Consider the following 22,987-nt stretch of genomic DNA (forward strand, 5'->3'; position numbering starts at 1 on the left):
CTACCATTGCAACCTTCTCATCTAACTTTCAGCAAGAAAGCTTAAAATCATATTTCTCCATATGATGAACCATTGCTTTAATAGTTAGACATGGCACTGAAACATGATCACAAATTAGAAATACAGTTAAAGTGACGTATCACAAACAGTCCCCCCCCCAAAAAAACTGACACATTTCACTTCAGCAATATGTAATCGTACATTGTAAACACATTTAATTGTAAAAGGAAATAAAAGGATAGTGGAATGGTTGCAACAATGCACTAAATTAAAAGCTTTAACAAGTATCTCTGAAGAACAGATTTTTCCCTTTAGTGGGGTGTGTACAATTGTTTGTGTGCGTTTAGTAACAGTCAGGGCAAAGAATCACAAGAATCTGCTGTGGTTTCTTCCACTGTAGTGAAATGCACAGGCTACACAGGAGCTGAATGTCAAAACGAGCATTCCTTGCCACCATCCAGAGTATAACTGCTGTAGGTCACACTCTGCCAAGGCAAATTTAGGTGACGTCCAATACCTTGTGATGCGTGTGTGACTGTGCGCTTGTACAGATGTGTGCGAAGGCTAATATGCTCTGACAAGCTGGTAACATATTTCTTGTCATATCGTTTGGCATCATTAACTAATAAAGATTGATTGCCCTTTGTTTTCCGTCAATGAGTGTTTGTACTATTGCCCTGCTGCCGTGGTTTTTGTGTGTGTGTGTGTGTGTGTGTGTGTGTGTGTGTGTGTGTGTGTGTGTGTGTACAAGAGAGAGACATAGAGAGAGAGAGAGAGAAAAAGGAGTGTTTTTGAAAAGCTCAGGCTTTTCCATGCCACAGACCAGACTCTGGCTGGACCCAACCTTCTCCCATGATGCTTTGCAGGCGGAAATTTTGGAAATACTCCAGGCGGTGGCTAAAAGACAGAGAAGCAATTTGATATAGGATGTGCAAAACTGTTACATACACACTTTTAAAAGATCTTTTTTTGTTGGGCTTTTATGGTCTGTAATGACAGGACAGTTTGAAGACAGGAAAGGGAAGAGGGGGTTGGGGGCGACATGCATCAAAGGGCCGCAGGTCAGATTCGAACCCCGGGCCACTGCCAAGGATTCAACCTCACATATACTTGCACATTCATACACACATATACTGCACACATAATTTTGAATGTAATTACCTAGCCAGGTGTTATGCTAAAATTTGACTAATGTAAAAAGTGCAAGTTAGCCTACAAAACTTTGTCATCTCGTTTGTCAAATTCTAAGAGAAACGCTTATAAGTCTGGCTGCAAAATATTAAAAACATTAAAGGGGCAGTCCACTGATTGTCCACATCAGATCAGTTTACGTCAATCTAAAATATGTATTTCCCAGTACAACTCTGCCTGTGAAAATCAGTTTTCTGTCTTCTCTGGCTCTGGAGGAAGGTCTCTTAAATCTGAGAAAAATCTGAGAAAATAACCCTGATGATTTCATTAAAATAATCCTCATGAAGTCATCAGGGTTATCTTGGCTGGGGCTTGAGACGTTAAATTTGCAACAGGAAGCTTTGTTACAAACTGGGGTGTGCAGCTTAAAGGATGTTACCAGTAAGGGGAAGTCTAACGAAAGACACCACAGAGTTGCATTATGGGAAATGTAGGATCAAGTGTTTTTGGAGCTTGACCCTGTCACATCCAGCTCCTGCTCTTATTTTGTTTTCTGTTTGTGTTCATGGACTTCCTGTTGTATTTTGAAATTCTCTGTTTGTTCGCATTCCTGGTCACTTGTCTTCCAGTCTTTGTTTGTTTCCCGCCTTTTGTGATTGCCTGTCCCTGCCCTAATGTGATTCACCTGTGTGTAGTTGTCCTTCCCATTCCCCGTGTATATATACCCCCCACCCTTGTTTCACTTGTTCCCTGCCAGATTGTTGTAGTACCTCGTGTGTCTCACTTTCCAGCCTTATTTCCCAGTGTTACTAGACCTTTTGTTTGTACTCCTGACCACGTCTTCTGCCTGCCGATTTTGTACTGTTGCTGGCATTTGTTCATCGAACAATAAACAAACTTACCTTTGCTCCGAGTTCTGAGTCGTGCATTTGAGTCCGCCATTGTACCCTGACAGACCCATACTGGAGATCTTAACCTCTGCTGCTTTTATTTTGACCACTCTTTTATACATCTATCTTTCACAGTTCCCCCAACTTCCTGAAAATGCAATATTAAATTGCTGGACTTCAAAACAAATCAATGTTTTACTACAAATGAACTACAGCACATGACCTCAAACAACTGACCTCATAGGACTCAGCATACTCACAAGTTGGGTTTTTGGCCTTCCACTAGCTCCTCCTTGGGGATGGGGTAGAGAGCCTCATACGTACGCTTCTCTCCTGAGCCATGGATGGCGTACGAGTTCATCTTGTTGATTTTGGGAGGAAAGTACGACCAGGGGAGGAGAGCCTCACCCATCCATCTGTCCCCTGTGATCGTAGCATTAAACACCATGGGCAGCTGTTGCTAGAGAAAGAATTTCAGAAAATAATTATAAATCCTTAAACACCTAACTCAAAGTACCGTCGCTCCGTTCAATAACTCCCTCGATGTCTGCCTACCTGGAATGCTTGGCCAACTCCTGACAGCAATAATATCAGATGCTGCCCATGTCTAAAATGAAGGAAAAACCCACAGTTTGTATATTTATTTAGGACTGCCAAAAATCATATGGTGACATGGATGTTACAACAGCTTAGCTCTGTACTTACGGACAAAACTCCACTTCTAGGTAATTTTCTGTAGTACTATCAAGGAAGAAGGACTCCACAACTGAGGAGAGGACGAAGAAGAAATATCAGTGAATAAAGAATAATAACAATCATGAAATCATCTGAGTCATTTATTTTGAGTTACAGCTAAACAATATTATGTAAAAATACATAAACTTCCACATAGGATATGAAGAACAGCACACCTAACAGCATTCTCATTATCTACCTAGATTATAATGGGGTTGGTTTCCAATCTAATAAGTAACCGTAATGAGGTCAAATATGTGGGGCTCATTAACCGGAAATCGAACGTACTTAAGGTCAATTAGATAGGATTGTTATTACTCAACCTCATTACAGGGTTTAATTGCTCTGTCACCAAAATGATGATAATGCAATTACTATTATGGCCTCATAAACAGAGCTAGTCCCTATAGTCTCTCCAACCTCATTGGACCATATTCATAATTTTATCTCAGTTTTTAGAGTGGCCTAAAATTGCATCATACAGACTAAATCCCTAAATCATGACTGCAATAACAACGTTATAAGTCCAACAGCAACACCAGTACAATATAAAGGCCATCAATGCAACCTTTGTGTAGTTTATGAAATTGTGTTTGAAATAACACTATGGAGCCTGGAAAGATAAAATATTAGATAATAGATATAATCAGTCAAAGGAATATGTCAACATTTTGGGAAGTACGCTCACTTTCTTTCTTGCCATGAGTTCAATATAAAGCTGGAGCACAGAGTTAGCTTAGCTTACCGTAATGACTGAAAACTTGTCACTTATACACTTTGGTTTTCATACGGATTAAACAAATGTTATTAAACATGCAAATTAGTGAGATTTTTGAGGTGCTGGAAGGCAGTTTTCTAAGATAAACTAAACTAAGTTAACTGTCTGCTGGCTGTAGCTTCATGTTAAACAGACAGATATGAAAGTGGTATACAGTAGAGCTTCTCATCAACAAGAAAGCAAATATACAGTTCCCAAAATGTTGAACTATTCCCTAAATTAGTCATGTAGGCCTTTAAAAAAAAACAAGTTATAACATGATTAATTACATTTACATTCAAGTAATACTATTAAAACATTTTGGTAAAGTAGTTAGTATAAAAGGAACTCTATCTGTCTATCTGTATTAATTAATACATTAATGAATTTTGAAATAAGATTTGTATAATACTTTTTAAAAGATCACACTTTATTTATAGATATTTATCATGGAGATAGATACGCATACTTGCATGTTTAGGAAGCTGTAGTGCAGTATCATACAGTATTGCCTGAACTTCTTACCCACCTTCATAATCCCAGAGTCCAGGGAAGGGCTGACTGGGGGGCCCTGCAGGAGCTGCTGGGTCATTGAAGAAGGGACCAAACATCTCTATCTTCAGCCCCCCTTGCCCCGGAGAGAAATTGATCCTGATAGGGTCATGATTCACAGGACTGCTGTCCCAGGTGTGCTGGATCAAAAACTGCATTTGTGTAAAAGGACTGAAAGAAATACATAATCAAAATGAGAAACTGCTATGTGACATAATGACACAGTGCAGCAATAAATTGCAAACTTACAGCGATTCACAGCATAGCAAAATGTAGATAAGTGTCAGAAACTGGAGACTATGAGCTACCCCCATGTTGTCAAAGCTCCAAAGACTCACTGGTTAAAATACTCTCAACTGTGCTCCAGCATGTCTTAATATACACCCTGAACAGCTCTTTAAGCAGTTTGTTATCGAATTAGATTGTTGATATGCAGTTCTGTTACCCAATAACTTCTCAAGATAGTAAAATTAACTTCCTGATATGGAAAACTTGCAACTATCAAAGTGAACTTACTTGGTGCCAGGTAGTTGTTTGAGATTAGACCTTGTTTTAATTCTTGACAACCGTTAAACAAAATACCCAGAAAACGTTGTTTTTCAACAGAAATACAGTTAGGCAAGCTGGCATAACCATACTCTTATTTTGTTAGCCAATCATATGACCATTTGGCCAAGTTCTATTACTGTAATACGTTTGTTTCTTTTTCTGATGAACCAAGCTCGTCAGGGCGAAAACGTAATCTCTTTCCGTTTAAAAAAAAACGTCATAAAAATACTCAAACTGAAACATCATGATTAGATTTGTTGATATGAATTATCCTTCTAAATATATCCGACTGAAGCTTCCTGACACAAAGCGGAACTTTGTCACTTTCCTGTTGTGCAGACGGAACCACTTCTGCCGTGCACAACCTTCATTGCCATTGGTTGGTATTTGTTTGCCTCAAAACGGACGGCGGAAGAGTAATGTAAAAGCCACACTCATGATATTGTATTTTACACTACCACGTCTCAAATAATACATTTATATAACCCGTAAGTTTGACCTTTCCCTGAAAAAGATTAGTGTAGCAAGTTCGCTATTTGTTTAACAGACCAAAAGGTTTAGTTAGCTAGCTGAGCCTAGCTGAGATTGTTTAGCCAGCGCTAGCTAGCTGCCGCGGTAAGCACAGGTAACGTCAACGCAAGCTACCTTGTTTGTTTTTTTAGCAACTTTGAAAAATGTCATTGGCGGAAAATATGTGGATTTGAGGCACAGTTTTAACACTATAAAAAACAACAGTTGGCATTACTAACGTTAGTGCACAGATTGTACTTGCTTCTAATGTTGAGTTTGAAGGTAACGTTAGTGTTGATCGTTTTGCTTGTAACAGTTACCCAGGCTGCGCCTTCGCCATGGAAGCAGAAGTCGAGTTTTTACGTGACCAAGGTAAGAACAGACCAAGTAGGACGCACTAGCAGGTTGTCAACTAACTTCAGCATAATTGTCCAGCCCAAAGCCGTCTCAAAATCCGTTCAAGGGAAGTTTAGCTCAAGTGTTCAGATAGAGAATAATAAAAGGCTGTACATTCAAAATAAACCACCGTGACTGCTTTATCATTACTATATGATCTCTACGTACACACACACACACACACACACACACACACACACACACACACACTATATTGTAGATCATGCATTTTAAGTTAATTATATAGAACAGACAAATATACCCACAACAGTATGGCTATTATTCATCAAGAATCTGAGACTATTATGAGACTGCCCTACAGTCCTAAATGAATAGTGAAAATGACATCATTTTGTGGTGTATGACAAGCTCCTTCAGCGCTGATGATGGCTAATAATATATCTTCTTTAAAACTGACAAAAGGCTCAAAATGACCCACACATCCATGATAGTTAATCTGCTTTTGTAAATGGATAATACAGTCAGGCACATTCAGACAGCATAATACGTGCTTTTTCAGGACTGTTGTCCTTTCCTTTCACTGTCAAGGTGCTTATGTGTGCCTGGATCATATGGCCACAACAACAATTATGCAACCAGGGCCAATTTGTTGATACTGCAGTGTTTATTTTATATGCTCTAAGATATTCATCGCAGTGACAAATCCAAGGAACCTCATGAACTGTATATCTTTTTGATGAAATGCTTTTACTCCTCTGCCTAAAAGTAGGACTACATTTTCAGTCTGAAAGGCTGGATTAATTAATGCCTACTCTATCCATCTATCATCTTTGCTGCCAGTGCCTTCTTACAAACGTGTTCTTGAAATTCATTCATGGCCTCTTTCTTTTTCTTTTAAAAAGTTTTGAATAACTTTGAACTGTAACTTACCTCTAGCCTAAACTGTAAGTGCTCTCAGCAAAACTGCTATAACTTGACTTTTGGCTGAACTGGCAGTGTACTGGCCAGCAGCAAACACAGCCAACAATTGCTGGATCTGTTCTTGACTTATCAGATACTCAACTACAGATGAAAATTAGCATTTTCAAAATAGCTGAGTTTGGTGGGGAAACTTCAACTCTGAAATGTGGAGGTGTGTGTGTGTGTGTGTGTGTGTGTGTGTGTGTGTGTGTGTGTGTGTGTGTGTGTGTGTGTGTGTGTGTGTGTGTGTGTGTGTGTGTGTTTTCAGTCCACAGATTGAATTCTGCTCTCAGTCAGTATCAGTATGGGCACGGTACTCAATCCACATCATCTCAGGTACAAAGACATCTGTAAATATCTCTATAAACTGACAAAGATTCAGCTTATGATCTGGTATCTCCAGTAAACAGCTGGTATGCGTTTGACTTTGTTAGGACGTTATTTGACAAGATATACCATTAACATAAGGACATTTTTAATATTGAGTAGAATTATCTATAACTGGACACCCCATCGTGCCAAACCTTCATATTCTGCATTTGTGCTCATCAGGTTGAGGAGGCAAGGCGGGCAGACTCTCCTACACCTTGGATCTCAGATAGAAGGTCAGACAGGCGCAATTAAAGTCTTTCTTGTATGACAGTCAACACATTCTTGTTACAAGAGTTATGAGGACACCAACCATATGTAGATATGAGTGCACTGGAGAGCAAAAACTTTCTTACACAAGTGACATGATTATTCATCCTTGTTGCAGCATAATGGCTCCACTGATAGCGGAGTACGATCGGCACATGGATGAAATGACTGACCAGCTGCAGAGATACCAGGTGAAAAACACTAAGAGACAAATTCAATTCGGACAGTGAAATAAAATATTGGCGAATCTCACATATTACATATCTTGACTTACAGACATTATAAAGGAATGGGATGCATACATTTAAGATCCTGGAATATGCCCCATTGTGTGAAAGAAAGCCCAACACTTGATAAGATGGAGCTGAGTGAATATCACTTGAACTGAGATGGTTTTAATGAGTAACTTGTGGCTTCTCTAAAGAAAAAAAATAAAGAAAATCCAGACTTAAATTTGAATACAGGTGCACTAAAATGTATCAGGACGTCCTAACTAATTAATAACACTTGGTGTTGGTCTACTTGTTTAAATCAACAGGGGCTGATGACAGATGTCAAAGTGAAGTTGGAGAGAGTTGTCAAGGAGAATGAAAGGTAGAAAAGTTCAACTGGTGTCAACATATGGAGAGTATATCCACAACATGAGACAGAAGCAATCACTTAACACATCAATAAGCCAATCAACCAAACCTTTCTGTCGTTAGAGATTTTCTTTGAGAATATCAGATATTTATTGGTTTTCTAACCTTTTTTTATTATACATTGACTGGCATTATGCTATGCTTGCATTGTGTCCCACCAAACATAAGGTAACAGTGAGTAGTAGTCGAGTAGTTATGTTAGTTTAGTTCTGTGTTGATAATCAAGGCAACTTGACCATTTACTGTACACAGAAGCCAAATAAAGTGGGCTTGTTTTACTGTAATTAAGATTGTGATATTTAATTTAAAAATAAAATATTAAATTTTTATTTTTTATTTTTACACAATATCAATGTCAACCCTCACCTTTACCAGGCTGCATGCAGAGTTGAGGGACTCTGTTGAGAAACAGCTTCATGCCCTGCCGGTGGCTTCGGGAGCGAAGGGCAGCACCCTGGAGGAGGAAGCAGTCATCAGAAATCTCCAAGAACAGGTCCAGCTGTGTGAACAGGTCTGCATATGTCCATATGTAGTCTGGCATTGCCAATGACCCACCTCCACTGCGTAGGAGGGTCTGGCTAGTCCACACAACCTTCCGGCATTGGTGGAAAAACGTGCTCTGGTTAATAGGCATTTCTTTAAACCAATCACAATCGTCTTGGGCGGTGCTAAGCGACTGGCAGAGCAACGGCGCCTCTGCAAAATAGCCTCTGGAAGGAACTTGTTTTGGTGGAACATGTACTTTCAAAGATTGTTTTAGTCGTGCAACAGAAGACTCAGATTGTTACAATATACCATGTAGCTAAACCACATTAAGCATTTGGTTATGATAAATGATAAGCTAATGTTACAGTAGCACAAGTGGACAAGAGTCCGCAAAGTGATTCATTAATGAGTGTAATACAGCGGTATTTACCTAAAGTTTGCTACTATTAGCCAACATATGCTAGCCTCGTGAGACCGTCCTGATCTCGCGAGCTCCAGTTTTCCCCTCGCAGATCAGTCTGGCATCTTGAGATAGAGAAAATTTGTAGCTGTTCGCCAAACGACCGGGCCAATCAGCGTTGGTTTTGAGGTGGGTTAGGTGGTGATAGACAGATGGTTTATCCAATCAGCTAACCAGTATTTTCAGACAGCGGTAGCCCTAATTCTGTTAGCCGCTCACTAATGCTTTTTTTTTTTCTTGGATCCTTCTTTTGGAATATGGTCCGGGAACCTGAAATGGTGTCTTTTATTCCTAAATTCTCGTTACACAAACGGCAAATCTCCTTTACCGACATGTTGCTTGCTTGCAGGAGCTAACGAGCTATGCTTTGCCTGCAGCAGCAGGGGCGGGCTTGTGGTTGTATTTTCATACGCTTCGTGGATCTGATTGGTTGTTTTGGCCCTTCTATCACCAACATAGGTGATAAACAGATGGTTCATCCAATCAGCTAACCAGTATTTCCGCCCCTTCCCAAAAGTTCTCCAACGGAAAGTTCCCAGATGGATATGCCAAGCAAATGCGAAGCAATCCATCTGGCGGAGTCAGGTTAAACATATGCTACGTGTCATACCAGACAAAGTAAAACTGTAATAGCAAAAGCTCTGATTGTATTGAGCTTGTGTTTTATTTATTTTCAAATAACAAAGACTGAAAGCAGAGGGAAACCCTCAAAGGTGCTTTCCGACAACTTTTAAACCATATTATAAAAATAATATTTACATATTGCACCTTGTGTATTTCACATAAAACAAGACATAATTGTTCATTGAGTAGTTTAGTAACACATTGGAGCTATTAACTGACAATAGCAACAACTACAGTTGGTCCTTGTGGCTCTACACAGCACAGCCCTTTCATTTTGTGGGGACTTCTTCCCTTGCTGACACGATACAATGGGAAAAAGACAATTTAAGCTGTTCTCTTTTACAGAGTCTAGCTGTTGTCAACGCTGCTAGTGTCTTTCCTACACTAGGTTATGTCCTGATCCAGGCTCTGAATGCATGGAGATGTAACACGTAGTAAGTAAGCAACATTTCATTTAGCATGTCTGTATATTTGTATGTGTATTTGTTTAGGAGCGGGTGCAGGCCATGGAGCTGTGGCAGACCGCAGCCCAGGAGCTGGACCGCCTCCAGCAGACCTACCAGAAGACCGTCTCAGATGGACAGATCCACGATGCTCATAGGCAGCAGCTCAAGGTTCAGTATTCCCACATTAACATGCAGAGCCAGCACATGATTTGCAAATCAATGTTTCACCACTAGATGGAGACATTATAATAGAAATTAGGTTAATTAGAGCAGTTTGGCCTCAGTCAATGCTTGATATAAGCATGAGGTAATTACAAGCAGTTCATTTATTTATTTAGTGCCTTTTTCCATCACAGGATCAGCTTGTTCAGTTCCAGCAGCACGCACACAAACTCCAAGTGGCCAATCAGAAACTGGAATCGGTAAGTGACGGTTAATTAAAAGCATGTTAAATTATTGCCTCCTAATTAGCCATGGGATTGAAATGCTGTGCACTTCTCTCATAATTAATATTGTAACCAAATTTATCGGTTTCTAAATCACTCTGGTAGTTAGCCAGAACTGCCTTAGTTGTATAATGGACTGTCAGCTTGCTCAGTAATCCTATAACTACCAGCACATACTGTCTGTTTCCCTCTCTCTCTCTGGCTCTCTCTCTCTCTGGCTCTCTCTCTCTCTGGCTCTCTCTCTCTCTCTCTCTCTCTCTCTCTCTCTCTCTCTCTCTCACACCCCCACAGTCACACATAAATACACTCAGTGTCAAACTGTTTAGGCTCTATTTAGACAGTTATCTGACAGGCTCAACGTTTGGAGCGTGGCGAATAAGGCATACAGAATATCGTACATATATTTATTTACATACAAACCCATGCACACACATACACATGCATGCCTGGTGCTTACTTAGGACACAATTCAGTGGGGGAAGAGAGTAATACTATATCTCGCAGATGCATTTTTAATGAGAGGGTAAGCCTTGGGCATTCCCTTCTCTGACTTCTCATACAAACAGCCTTTTTCAATTGCTGTAAAGTCGATTGGCTTTGTAACCATGAATGACTGACAGTCTCCTTAGGTTTTGTTCTGAAAGGACTTAGAAAGCTTTGAGAGATAAGTTTGAAGGGAAAGTCGGTTTTTGAGCTAAAGTTCAACGTGTCTTTGGAGTCATGCCACACACATGGCAGTCTTGTCTCTCTTGCCACACACAGACTAGCCAGCAGTTCCTGAAGACGGTGACAGAGCAGAGCACAGAAATGGAGGAGCTTCACAGCCAGCTCAGGTAACTAAATACATCAGAGGTTGAAAATGGCTGCTGGTAGAGGTCTTGCTCTGTAAATGTACTTTGTGAGCTTACGTATATGTTTAAGTTTTAAGTTAAAGGAATAGTTTGACATTTTATAAAAAAGGCTTATTGCTTTCTTGCTGAAAGTTTGATGAGAAAATCCATACCACTAACTATGTCTGTACAGTAAATTTTAAGTTACAGCCAGGACCCGCTTAGCTTAGCACAAAGACTGAAAACAACAGAAAAAAAGCTATAGGTTTGGGTACCAAAACCCGGTGCTAATACGGCACTAGACGACCGGCATCTACCGGACCGAATGGTCAATGAAATACCTGCGCTGCACACTGGTGGTCCTAAAAGGACAGGCAACAGAAGCATCACTGCATGTGACGCTAGTTAGCATAACACTTAGAAGCAGGTAACGTCAGCCTGCCGTTAGTTACCAGCAAGCTTAAACACGGTTAAAATGCTGAAAGCTAAACTGTATTTTTCACTGGAAAGGATTCCAACACCTGGACATACAATACTGTGCAGCAAAGACAGGAGAAACCAACCAACAACATGGTGCATTCAATTGCACTTCGTAAGTTCATGGTGGATTCAAGTGCACCTCAAGGTACTCATGCTGTTATTGTAAAGTACCCTTTTGCCATCTAGTGAAATAACTAATGAAATAAGTCATTATTACATTTAAAATTGATTATTTAAATTTGACCAAATGGCCTTGGCAATAAACAAGCCGTTCTTTTATGTCGCCAGGTGCCGTTTTGTGCTCTTCTGTTGTTGTTTTTTTAAGTATCGGTTTAGGCACCAACAACGTTTTAAAAATATCGTTTTAGCACCAGTATCGGAAAAAGCGATAACCAACCTTAAACAGCTAGCATGGCTCAGTTTAAAGGTCACTAAATCCACCTGAAAACACCTCCAAAGCTCCCAAGTTAACATGTTTAATATTATTTGTTTAATCCAAGAAGAAAGTGAATTGAATGTATTTCTGGAAATGTCTATTATTTGGTTAATACTATTTTGTATTAACCAAATAAGGTGACTATAAAGTCAAGAAGGCAGACAGGTTTCTATGTTGTTACATATGCTTGAACTATCCTCCTGGTGTAGGCAGGCCAAAGCTGAGCTGAGGACGGCCACAGCCAAAGTGGATGAGATGACCAAACTGCTACAGAATGTCCAGGACCAGATGCAGAGACGGGTGAGAGAAGATAAATCAATGAAAAATACACAGAATAAAATATATATATATATATATATATATATATATATATATATATATATGCAGAAGAAAATTGGTAGTCCACCTAATGGGAATGGGGAACACCAGTTGATTATTTTTTTTAATAAATAGAACATTTAACTGATTTTGTGGGGATTGTTTGCCTTGGGCATCCCTTTGGGCTATAGTGGCCAGCGTTAGTCATTATTTTGAATATTTTATGAACAGAATAATGAATCCCGTTAATGAGAAAAAATAATCATGAGACGTGTGTGTGTGTATACGTTTAGGAGGAAGAAGTGGCAGACGCTCAGGTCCGAGAGGACGCAGCAGACAGACGGCTCCAACAGCTTCAGGCAGCCTTGAGCCAGCTAGAGGCCAGGTGAGCACGTGTTAAACTGCTCCTTCACCTGCAATCCCATTTCACTCTTTTCTGACCCTTTTTGTAGAAAAAGTTTCATTCAATTAGGAAATGTATGCAGCATTGTGAAAACGGAAATTGTATCAAATCTTACTAAATTGTTAAGAATATTTCAGCTTGTTTTACAAATGGGTCACTCGACATGATCACACCACATTCTGTGTTTCAAGTTGAGCTAACATATACAGTGGGGGAAATAAGTATTTGACCCCTTGCTGATTTTGCAGGTTTGCCCACTTACAAAGAATGCAAAAATCTACAATTTTAATCATATGTACATTCTAACAGTGAAAGACAGAATCCCAAAGAAAATTCCAGAAAATCACATCATATGAATTTATTAAAATTGATAACCATCTGATGAGGAAAAACAAGTATTTGACCCCCTGGACAAACAGCAAGTATTCTGGCTCCTACAAGCCAGTTAGTCTTTCTTTAAGACACAGCCCCAATCCGAACCAATTATCTACATCAAATATACCTGCCTCACCTCGTTACCTGTATAAAAGACACCTGTGAACACCCAAACAACCAGCATCCAACATCACCACCATGGGCAAGACCAAAGAGCTTTCTACGGACATCAGGGACAAGATTGTTGATCTGCACAAGGCTGGGATGGGCTACAAGAGAATCGGAAAGCAACTTGGAGAGAAAAGATCAACTGTCGGTGCAGTTATCAGGAAATGGAAGAAGCACCACACCACCGCCAATCTCCCTCGGTCTGGGCCTCCACACAAGATCTTGCCTCGTGGGGTGTCCCTGATCATGCGAACGGTGAGGAATCATCCCAAAACCACAAGGGGGAACTGATGAATCAACTGAAGGCAGCTGGGACCACAGTTACAAAAGAACGGTTGGTAACACACTACGCCGTCATGGATTGAAATCCTGCAGCGCACGCAAGGTCCCCCTGCTCAAGAAGAAACATGTACAGGCCCGCATGAAGTTCGCCATTCACCACCTGGACGACTCAGAAGAGGCCTGGAAGAAGGTGATGTGGTCAGATGAGACCAAAATAGAACTTTTTGGCCTCAACTCAACTCGTCGTGTTTGGAGGGCAAAGAACACAGAGTACAACCCAAAGAACACCATCCCCACCGTCAAGCATGGTGGTGGCAACATCGTGCTTTGGGGGTGCTTTTCAGCCAAGGGGACGGGACAACTCCATCGTATTGAGGGGAGGATGGACGGGCCATGTATCGTGGAATTCTGGACCGACATCTCCTTCCCTCAGTGAGAGAGCTGAAGATGGGTCGAGGATGGGTGTTTCAGCACGACAACGACCCTAAGCACACCGCCAAAGCAACAAAAGAGTGGCTGAAGAAGAAGCACATCAAGGTTCTGGAGTGGCCTAGCCAGTCTCCAGACCTGAATCCGATTGAAAATCTTTGGAGGGAGCTTAAAATTGAGTTGCCAGGCGACAACCTCGGAACCTGAATGATTTGGAGGCTGTCTGCAGGGAGGAGTGGGCCAACATCCCTGCCGAAATGTGCACAAACCTTGTCACCAACTATAAAAACCGTTTGACATCTGTGCTGGCCAATAATGGCTTTTCTACAAAATATTAACATGGTGTTTGTCCAGGGGGTCAAATACTTGTTTTTCCTCATCAGATGGTTATCAATTTTAATAAATTCATATGATGTGATTTTCTGGAATTTTCTTTGGGATTCTGTCTTTCACTGTTAGAATGTACATATGATTAAAATTGTAGATTTTTGCATTCTTTGTAAGTGGGCAAACCTGCAAAATCAGCAAGGGGTCAAATACTTATTTCCCCCACTGTATACTGTAGCAGGAGCCCAACACCAGTAACCAACTTCAGAAAGAACAGTTACTGAGCTTTATGGAAATGTTTGCGACGTCTGAATGCATTGTGAAGTCATAGAATTTAACATCAAAATGATCAGCAGTTCCCTGTCTTTTGCCCTTTGCTGCTGGCACTCACTTCTTTTTTTTTTCAAATGCCAGACTAAAAGCTGCATCTCAGGAGGCTGAATCAGTTCGCAGAGATCAAACTGTGTGGGAGAGAAAGGTGGGGGTACTCCAGGCACGTTGTACCACCCTAGAAGAGGAAAAGTATGAGGCCCTGGCCAAAGTTCGAGAGAGTGTTCAGGTGGCTGAGGAGGCTGCATTGCAGAAGGACCAGGTGACTGCAGTCACTGTCTTTGTCTCTTCCTTTCTGTCTCTATCCCTTCCCCATTTGTTTGCCTTTTTCACTGCCCGAGCCTTTCCCTTTAATCTGTTGAGCTGCAAGATCCTCTGACAATCAATCCTCTGTGTCCTTTCAGCACTTCAGAACTTTGCCCACTGAAATGTTTAGCTGTGTCTGTCTTTACCCTCTCCCTTCAGGCCCTGTTAAGAGAGAAACAGAAGATAGAGGAGCTGGAGAAGACAAAGGAGGCCATCAAACAGTTAATCCAGGACGCTGCAGTCCGCACCAGAAAAGAGGTGGGGAGTTACTGAATGGCTTTCTGAACAAGAACTGCTGGGCTGTTTCTGTAGAAGTAGATATCATGCTGAAACTTCATGAAAAAAATCTAGCTCTTGCAATAGGCTTTACAATCTAGAAAATATCTCAGAATCACTAAATGCCCTCCATATAATTTGCTGCACGTTTGACTAAAATCTCCTTTTTACGCTACCGAATGTATTGCATCATTAGTTAAAAGCACTAGATGATGTCAAGATAGAGCCAACTCTATATTTAAGCTCTTAAAAATGAATATCTGTAAAAACTACAGAAACCACTGAATGTATTAGCCTTACATGAAGGCACAGCCTCTGTCTATACTGATGTACTAATCCAAAAGCAAAGCACTGCTCTCTTCCCCCTTCCTAAACTCAGTGGGGGACATGTTGATTAATGCTCAATTAATGGGTCTTCATCATCAAGCCCTTCAACTGTTTAAATCCTGTTAATGAAGCCTAGTATGACTGCAGCGTTGGCTGTCATCTGAGTCCCTGGCTGGCCTTCAACAAATGATTTTTTACTGTGGATGTGTTTGACTATATGGCAGTTGGAGACCTTCCCTTGCTTTTGCCTTTTTACCTTCCAGGACATTTTCTTGGAGGTTGAGTCAGAGGTTGAGGTTACACATTGCAGCCGAAGTGAGGCAATTTTTTCATCTACTCTCCCCCTCATCTTCACTTGAAGTATGTGTGATAAACAATGAATTCCAAAACTGCTCACATTGCTAGTCATACCCCAGGCTTACTTGAAGATTTAAGTACCACTCACAGTTATGCATGAGGGTTAAAATTTCCCAAAATAGAGGTGTGTCCAGAGTGATCCACTATCCTGACTCAGAGCACCTGTACCTTCAGGAGTTTTGACCGCCAGTAGTGCTATGGAGCAGTATTTTTCAGGGTTGTCCCTATTTTCTAAATCGAAAAGTGACACAAAGTGTGTAACCTTGTTCATAAAGAAACGGGGTACCTTTACAGATGCCTTGTTGAGTTTCCTTGTAAAGAAAAATGTGCATGAGAACAAATCAAACTAGGCTCACTCTTAAAAACAGCGCTATTAGTGGTCAAAAACTCCCCAGGAAAGGAAGTTAAAGGAAGTTGAGATGTTTTGTGGCTGAAGAACAATGAGTAAATTCAGATTTCTTAGGTTTAGGGTTAAGACCCTCTATTTTCCTGTTTTCTCAAAAGAATGCCATTTTTTTTATTGAAATTGTGGGTCAATAAATACATTACAAAGTTCCTGCTAGATGTTTATTTGCATCTTGACCTTTAAAGGAACACGCCGACTTATTGGGACTTTAGCTTATTCACCCTATCCCCTAGAGTTAGATAAGTTCATACGTACCCTTCTCATCTCTGCGTAACTCTGTCTGACGCACCCACCGCTAGCCTAGCTTACCCCAGATCCTGGAGATAACCGGCTCCATCTAGCCTACTGCTCCCAATAAGTGACAAAATAACGCCAACATTTTCCTATTTACATGTTGTGATTTGTATAGTCATAGTGTGTACAAATAACAAGGTCACATGAGACACAGCCATATTCTAACTGTATACAAACTGGGAACTATATTCTCAGAAGGCGAAACACTGCTACTTGAGCGGAGTGATTTGCTCGCAGCACACAAGAAGCGCTGTGGTGAGCAGCAGAGAGTAACAACGGTGCTTTTCAGGTGTTGCTCTAATCACTCCGCCCAAGTAGCAGAAGTAGCAGTGCTTCGCCTTCTGAGAATATAGTTCCCAGTATGTATACAGTTAGAATGTTGGCGTTATTTTGTCTCTTATTGGGAGCTTTAGGCTAGATGGAGCCGGTTACCTATAGCATCTGTGCTAAGCTAGGCTAGCGGTGGGTGCGTCAGGCAGAGTTACGCAGAGATGAGAACGGTACGTATGGACTTATGTAACTCTGGGGGATACGGTGAATAAGCTAAAGTCCCAATAAGTCGGCGTGTTCCTTTTAATGTTACCATTATATATTCATACATTTTACTCTCTGCTTTTTGTTCAAAGGCATGTATCGCTTTTTCACACATTATTTAAATTTCCTTTATTCATCTGCTTTATATAAAATATGCAGTCAAAGCAAAAGTCTGAATGCGGTAACTTTCCTCACACATGTTTTGACTTAATCTTTGAACTTAAGCTGTTTAGTCAAGTCGCCAACTCAAGTACCTACTTTGTGTGTCTAATTAAAGTTACTGTCAATTACTTTTTCTTTAACAGGTGGATAATGTGCGCAAGCAGTGCAATGTTCAAATTGACCGTATGGCCGAGGAGCTGTCTGCACTGCAGCTGGTAAGAACCTGCCTCATTAAAGACAAATCCCTTTCAACATTACACTAAATCTCTTCTGCTCGTGTGTTTTATTAATTCTGACTCTCCTTGTTCTCTTTCCACCTCTCTCAAGGAGTGTGCAGATAAAGAGTCTCAGATTGAAAGGTCCCTGCGGGAGAGAAAAGCTGTAGAGGAGGAGCTGGAGAAGGTATCCGTGAAAGCTCAAGAAAGTCGCTGGTAAAGCCAGCTCCAGAGTTCTGATAGTGTTTGATTGCGTGGTTGTATACTTGTTTTTCTTTTAGGTGTATAAGGAGGGCAGGGCAGAGCCAGAGTTCAGGAAGATTGATGCCCTTCACCAGAGGTGTCTAGATGCAGAGAGGATGAAGGAAGACATTAGCCTCACTCTGCAAAGCACACAGAACAAACTGAGGAAGATGGAGATGGAGTAAGTGTAACTTAGCATTGTAGGTTTACATTTCGCTAGTTTGAATGTAGCACATTCATGGCCGGCAAGTTGAAGCTCTCCACCTTAAAGGTCCCATGACATGGAGCTTTTTGGATACTTTTATATAGACCTTAGTGGTCCCCTAATATTGTGTCTGAAGTATCTTTTATATAGACCTTAGTGGTCCCCTAATACTGTATCTGAAGTATCTTTTATATAGACCTTAGTGGTCCCCTAATACTGTATCTGAAGTCTCTTTTATATAGACCTTAGTGGTCTCCTAATACTGTATCTGAAGTCTCTTTCCCAAAAGATGGGGGGGGCAAGGTGGGGGGCGGCAAGGTGGGGGGGCCTTGAGCTTTCATTTTCTCATAGGCAGAGCAGGATACCCAGGGCTCGGTTTACACCTATCACCATTTCTAGCAACTGAGGGGACCATAGGCGGGCTGGGGGAACACATATTAATGTTAAAAAACCTCATAAAGTGAAATTTTCATGCCATGGGACCATTAACTCCAATCCTTCTCACAAGAGCAGGGTGAGTGGCTTCATCTGCTGACAATAATGATTGTTGTATAAAGATTAACATTTTGTCGTCTTCTTTTTTGTCTTTCTCACCCTTTCCTTTCTTGATCCATCCATCTGGCCGTCTGTAGCTACAGTGAGGAGCTGTCACGGTGCCAGGAGGAAGTGAGGCGGCTGCAGGGCTCTCTGGCTGCAGCCCGGGACGACTGTGTCAACGTCAGCGAGGAGCGTCTCCAGCTGCAACAGGAGAACCTGCAGCTACGCAGGGAGATGGATGACCTGCGCAAGGCCTCCCTGCTGGTCCAAAAGAAGGCCAAACAACAGGTAACCCAGTGATGGATAGAAAAGGAAGGAAATAAAGGAATAGGCACTTCAGGCACTTACTCATGTAGTGGAGCAGGAGTAGTGCAAAGCAGCCACTTGTGCCAGTCACACTGCACTATAATCAACCTGTCAATAAGGTGCTAAAATCTTCAGTCAAGGGCTTGTCCTTTTCCTCCCACACATTGACCTGTTCCTTTTTTGAAAGCAAAATGTATAACTTTTGCTTCTACGGAAGTCTGTTTTTAAAATCATGTTATTCAATTGGACAAAACAATTTGGCCACTCAGTCTGTGAGTGCTACATATGGTTTCATACCCAGATCCAATTTTACACCAATAAGTATCGATCTTACACTTCTAGCATTCATTTCTGCTGGTGTTTGGTCATAAACCAAAATATTGGACAAATGAAAACTTTGACCTACTGTAATAATGGCGCTAGATATAAAGTCAGAGGATCCCTTAAAGCCTGGGACACAGGGCCGAAAATCCGCCGTTGGACAGTCTGGCGAGGTCAGTGACGCAAATCTGTTCGGTGAGTCCCGTGCCGTCGTCAGTCTGGGGGGCTGTCGGCCTTCATTTTGGCCGACCTGACATGTTCAGTCGGCGGCAGGGCCGTCAGGACGCACCCGGAAACGGCGAGCGGAATGAGAGTGACTAGAGTCTCTCAAAATCTGACGAAAATCTTTTAAACTGACCTTTGTTGAGCTGAAATGAAGACAGATTCAGCAACTGTATGGTCTATTTCTCGCTTAAAATGTTTTCAGAAACACGTTTCAGTGAACTATTTTAGTACAATATGAGATCGTATTCTGAACGAGCCGCCATGCCAGTCTGGCTTTGAATTTCCGGAGAAAACAAACCCATGTGACGCGTTCGTCCAATCAGCTGCCGGTTTTCATTTCTTGGGCAACAATACAGAGTAGCGCCGCCTGTTGCTATGGAGACGTATTACATTTCTCGAGTCGGTGTCGCCTCAGTGTGTTCCGAGGCAGTATTTTTGGACCTCGGGGACCCGACTGATCATTTCGACGAGGGTCGGCCGTCTGATTGGTGTATACCGGCTTTTAGAGACATTGGAAACTGGCATGCACTGAGCACAATCTAGGACAGGAGGGCTCTGCAGTGCGTGATTAAAACCTCCCGGAACATCATTGAGACCCATCTACTGAGCATATATCGGTGAGACGAGGTGGCTGCGCGAAGCCTAAATTACATTAAAAGACCATACCTACCCCATCAACAGCCTGTTCACCCTGCTGCTATCTGGTAAGAGATACAGAAGAATCCGCTGTGGTACCACCAGACTAAGAGCAGCTTCTTTCCTCAGGCGGAGAGACTCCTCAACTCCTCTGTACTCCACCAAAAAAAAAAAGTATTTTTCTTGGGTTGCATAAAGGGACTACAATTTGCATTTCATTGCCTAACCCTGTGCTGTAGATTGAGAATAAATGAACCTTGGGGAAAAAAAGTAAATATATTATCGAATGAGACGATTGTGATTGGTTTAAAGAAAAGCCAATAAACCAGAGCACGTTTTTCTCCCGTCCCGGAATGCTGTGTGGACTAGCCAGACCTTCCTCCGCAGCGCTGTGGAGGAAGGTCTGGCAATGTGAGACTAGTATTTCTTTAAAACCAATCACAACCCTCCTGGGCGGCGCTGAGCCCGGATGATGGAGATGTCGAGAGGGAAGGGACCCCGGCACGTGGGATGTCGGGCTTTATCCTAGCAATGTACATCCGTTGAGCCAGACTAGTTCTGACAAGACAGGGCATTTGAATCTTCTTCATCTAATTAAATGGATTTTGGACCAGCAAAATGATATCCACTCAACCTCACTCTGCTGCTCCCCCCCCAAGCTGTCACAGATGGAGCAGGAGTACAGTCTGAAGGAGCAGGGACTTGACGCACGCGTGCAGGAGCTGGAGGAAAGCAGCCGAAGCTCCAGTGTTGATCTGACGCGCCTCCTTACAGCACAGCAGAAAAGTACCCAGCGCTGGAAAGAAGAGGCCAAGAACCTTGTTCATGCCTTCGAGACTAAAATCACAGGCCTCAAGTAAGAACTTGTAAAGGCAGATTTAACATTACTAAAGAACGAAAAGAAAAAAAATTTACTGAGAAATGTCCCCAGGGACTAAAAGGTTTCCAGTTTAAAGCTTTAAAATAGAAAGGAACCATACACTAAAATGATTAAATAAAACCTCCTACTCTAACAACATCTGTCTCTGTGACTTTGCAGGGCTTTTTCCTTGTATAGATGAATGTAAAGCAATGTAGTGCTCAGAAAGAGCAGGCAGGCTAAGCAAACATCTTGTTAAATAAACCCTGCAAAATGTATCTTCCAATGATAACCTGTCTAATGGAAACTAGTGGGTAACTGACAGACTGCAACAACAACATAATATGACAGTTTAAAATAAGAATATTTAATACAATCCTCTTTAAAGTGCATTACAATATATTCTTCTGGTGCTGCCTTAAGACTGTTTTTTTTTTATTCTATCACTTTTATCACAAACAGTGGATCAAAGACTAAGCGGCAACAGCTAAAGTGGAGCAACAAAGATTTCGATCACAGTTGAAACAAACTGACTTAACACTTGAGCACTTTCCCCTCAGCGACAGCTGTACTACACTGAGACCTATTGGAAATATTAAACATGTTGAAACACTTGAAAATAAAGCTTTGTAAATGCTTTATCTCCAGCAGAAGTGGCTTATCTCTAGCTTTTTTTTCTGTCTACTTCAGGGCAGAGCTGAATCGGCAGAAGCAGCGTTCCTACGAGCTGGAGATGCAGCTTGAAACTGACCATAATACTGTTGCTGAGGTTTGTCTAACACACACACACACACACACACACACACACACACACACACACACACACACACAACCCGGCAGCTTGATTTACAATACTAGGAAGTTTAGTGTAAAAGGAAGATGAAACAGTGAGCAATTCTTTAAAGAATTTTGGTCTAAGAGGAAACGTAAGATGTTTGTCATGCCCTGTAGCGGTCTATGCTGTTCAGGCCTGTCCAGCTGTTGTTGGCCTCTGCAAATGTCAGGCCTCCTTTGTAACAGCGTGCTCAGAAAAGCAGCTACAGAAAAGAAGCAGGAGGCATTTTACTAGAAACCTGCAACATTAGCGTCATAAGTGCCAAGCAGCATTACATAAACAGTTGGGGAAAGTAAAAAATTAAAAGTTCAAATGTAGGCCGTCCATCCTATGGACTTCAACAGGATATTGAACTGTTATACATTTACTGCATAAATGTGAAGTCACGTTTATGAGAATGATGGGATCTGGCACAGACAGACTGTGGGTCTTGTGCCCGGTCTAAGGTTCAGAGAATGTGTTAGGATGATGAACTAAAATAAGTTTGTATTCTTTAGTAGAAAAGTAGTGATACTAACAAATAAAGATTAACTCACAACCTCTGCTTATTTATAAATGCAGAACAACCTGAAAAAAAGTGTCTGTGTTTAGTGACAAATGCACCATATGTTCCTTGGTACTTGAGTGCTTTGGAAACAAAAGCTTTGCGAACGTAGTGACTTTTAGTGGTTTGACTACATGTGACTTATTGGCATGTGTTTGTTTGTGCAGTATGAGAGGCAGCTAGTAGAGTATCAAGAGAAGACGAGTCTTCTCCAGAGACGACTGACACAAGCTGAACAAAAGGCAACCACTGCTACACAACAGGTATGGGTACTCTTGGCTCTTACATGGGGAGATATGTCTTATTCCAGTTCATTTATCTGATTGAATACTGACATTATGTTATGTGTTGTGTTATGCCTATTTTTTTTAACAGCTGAATTTGTTGGCATCACAGCGAAGAAAAACTGCCATGGTGGATCCAGAGACTCTCTAACAGTTTTATTTATTTATTTATTTAACCAGGAAATAATCCCATTGAGATTCAAAATGTCTTTTACAATATTCTAGTATTTATAATGTAGCCATGTGTGTTTAGAGCATGTTGCTCCTTTTTGTAAATATGATATCAACATTTTGGCCATTTGGTTAATAAATGGCAACATGTTCTAATTTTATACACTAATGTTGTTTGTCTGACGTTTGGTATGTAAAATAAACTTTGTTATAACAAAATACAACATGGTCTTTGCTGTGTATGTAAGATTGAATGGAAATCAAGTGCTTTGGTTCTTTAAAATGCTTTTGTCAAACTACCAGGGGGCGAAAAAAACCCTCTGGGTTGAAAAACCTATTTACGGTAATATATTAAGGGTATCATCAAAGAATTTCTAATAAGG

The 22,987-nt window shown here is 41.2% G+C and overlaps 2 protein-coding genes across 9 annotated transcripts; one reads left to right on the forward strand and one right to left on the reverse strand.

The window, feature by feature from the left end:
• Positions 1-60: 60 nt before the first annotated feature.
• On the reverse strand, positions 61-7,210 carry c2h4orf33 (chromosome 2 C4orf33 homolog). Of its 5 annotated transcripts, none has more exons than XM_028600992.1 (6): positions 7,167-7,210; positions 4,043-4,236; positions 2,727-2,787; positions 2,577-2,628; positions 2,282-2,481; positions 61-897 (listed from the first exon to the last, which is right to left on the reverse strand). In XM_028600992.1, exons 1-6 carry the CDS (start codon positions 7,175-7,177, stop codon positions 801-803), a joined length of 615 nt encoding a protein of 204 aa, XP_028456793.1. In that variant the 5' UTR covers positions 7,178-7,210; the 3' UTR covers positions 61-800. The 5 variants fall into 5 exon arrangements, with proteins under 5 accessions (XP_028456793.1, XP_028456810.1, XP_028456801.1 ...); XM_028601009.1 differs by lacking the exon at positions 7,167-7,210 and adding an exon at positions 5,364-5,628; XM_028601000.1 differs by lacking the exon at positions 7,167-7,210 and adding an exon at positions 4,582-5,001.
• Positions 4,937-22,825, forward strand: sclt1 (sodium channel and clathrin linker 1). 4 transcript variants are annotated; one of them, XM_028600960.1, is made up of 22 exons: positions 4,937-5,035; positions 5,441-5,496; positions 6,710-6,777; positions 6,994-7,046; positions 7,199-7,271; positions 7,619-7,674; positions 8,097-8,232; positions 9,783-9,905; positions 10,094-10,159; positions 10,946-11,016; positions 12,139-12,229; positions 12,541-12,632; positions 14,646-14,823; positions 15,027-15,125; positions 17,367-17,438; positions 17,551-17,625; positions 17,720-17,862; positions 18,519-18,711; positions 20,571-20,767; positions 21,461-21,539; positions 22,317-22,412; positions 22,525-22,825. In XM_028600960.1, exons 2-22 carry the CDS (start codon positions 5,463-5,465, stop codon positions 22,582-22,584), a joined length of 2,055 nt encoding a protein of 684 aa, XP_028456761.1. In that variant the 5' UTR covers positions 4,937-5,035; positions 5,441-5,462; the 3' UTR covers positions 22,585-22,825. The 4 variants fall into 4 exon arrangements, with proteins under 4 accessions (XP_028456761.1, XP_028456745.1, XP_028456750.1 ...); XM_028600944.1 differs by having other exon boundaries at positions 4,941-5,239; XM_028600949.1 differs by having other exon boundaries at positions 4,941-5,102.
• The last annotated feature ends 162 nt before the right edge of the window (positions 22,826-22,987 follow it).

This window comes from Perca flavescens, chromosome 2, assembly GCF_004354835.1.
Source record: "Perca flavescens isolate YP-PL-M2 chromosome 2, PFLA_1.0, whole genome shotgun sequence".
Classification (NCBI taxonomy): Eukaryota; Metazoa; Chordata; class Actinopteri; order Perciformes; family Percidae; genus Perca; species Perca flavescens.

Bases quoted from the DNA above. Each gene is read 5' to 3' on its own strand.
- c2h4orf33 (XM_028600982.1), bottom strand. From the start codon at position 4,379: ATGGGGGTAGCTCATAGTCTCCAGTTTCTGACACTTATCTACATTTTG. The intron at 2,788-4,042 runs GTGGGTAAGAAG...TCCTCTCCTCAG, and splicing joins TGGACTCTGGGATTATGAAG to TTGTGGAGTCCTTCTTCCTT. The intron at 898-2,281 runs GTGAGTATGCTG...TCTGTCTTTTAG, and splicing joins GAAGGCCAAAAACCCAACTT to CCACCGCCTGGAGTATTTCC.
- sclt1 (XM_028600960.1), top strand. From the start codon at position 5,463: ATGGAAGCAGAAGTCGAGTTTTTACGTGACCAAG. The intron at 17,439-17,550 runs GTAAGAACCTGC...ACCTCTCTCAAG, and splicing joins AGCTGTCTGCACTGCAGCTG to GAGTGTGCAGATAAAGAGTC. The intron at 20,768-21,460 runs GTAAGAACTTGT...TGTCTACTTCAG, and splicing joins ACTAAAATCACAGGCCTCAA to GGCAGAGCTGAATCGGCAGA.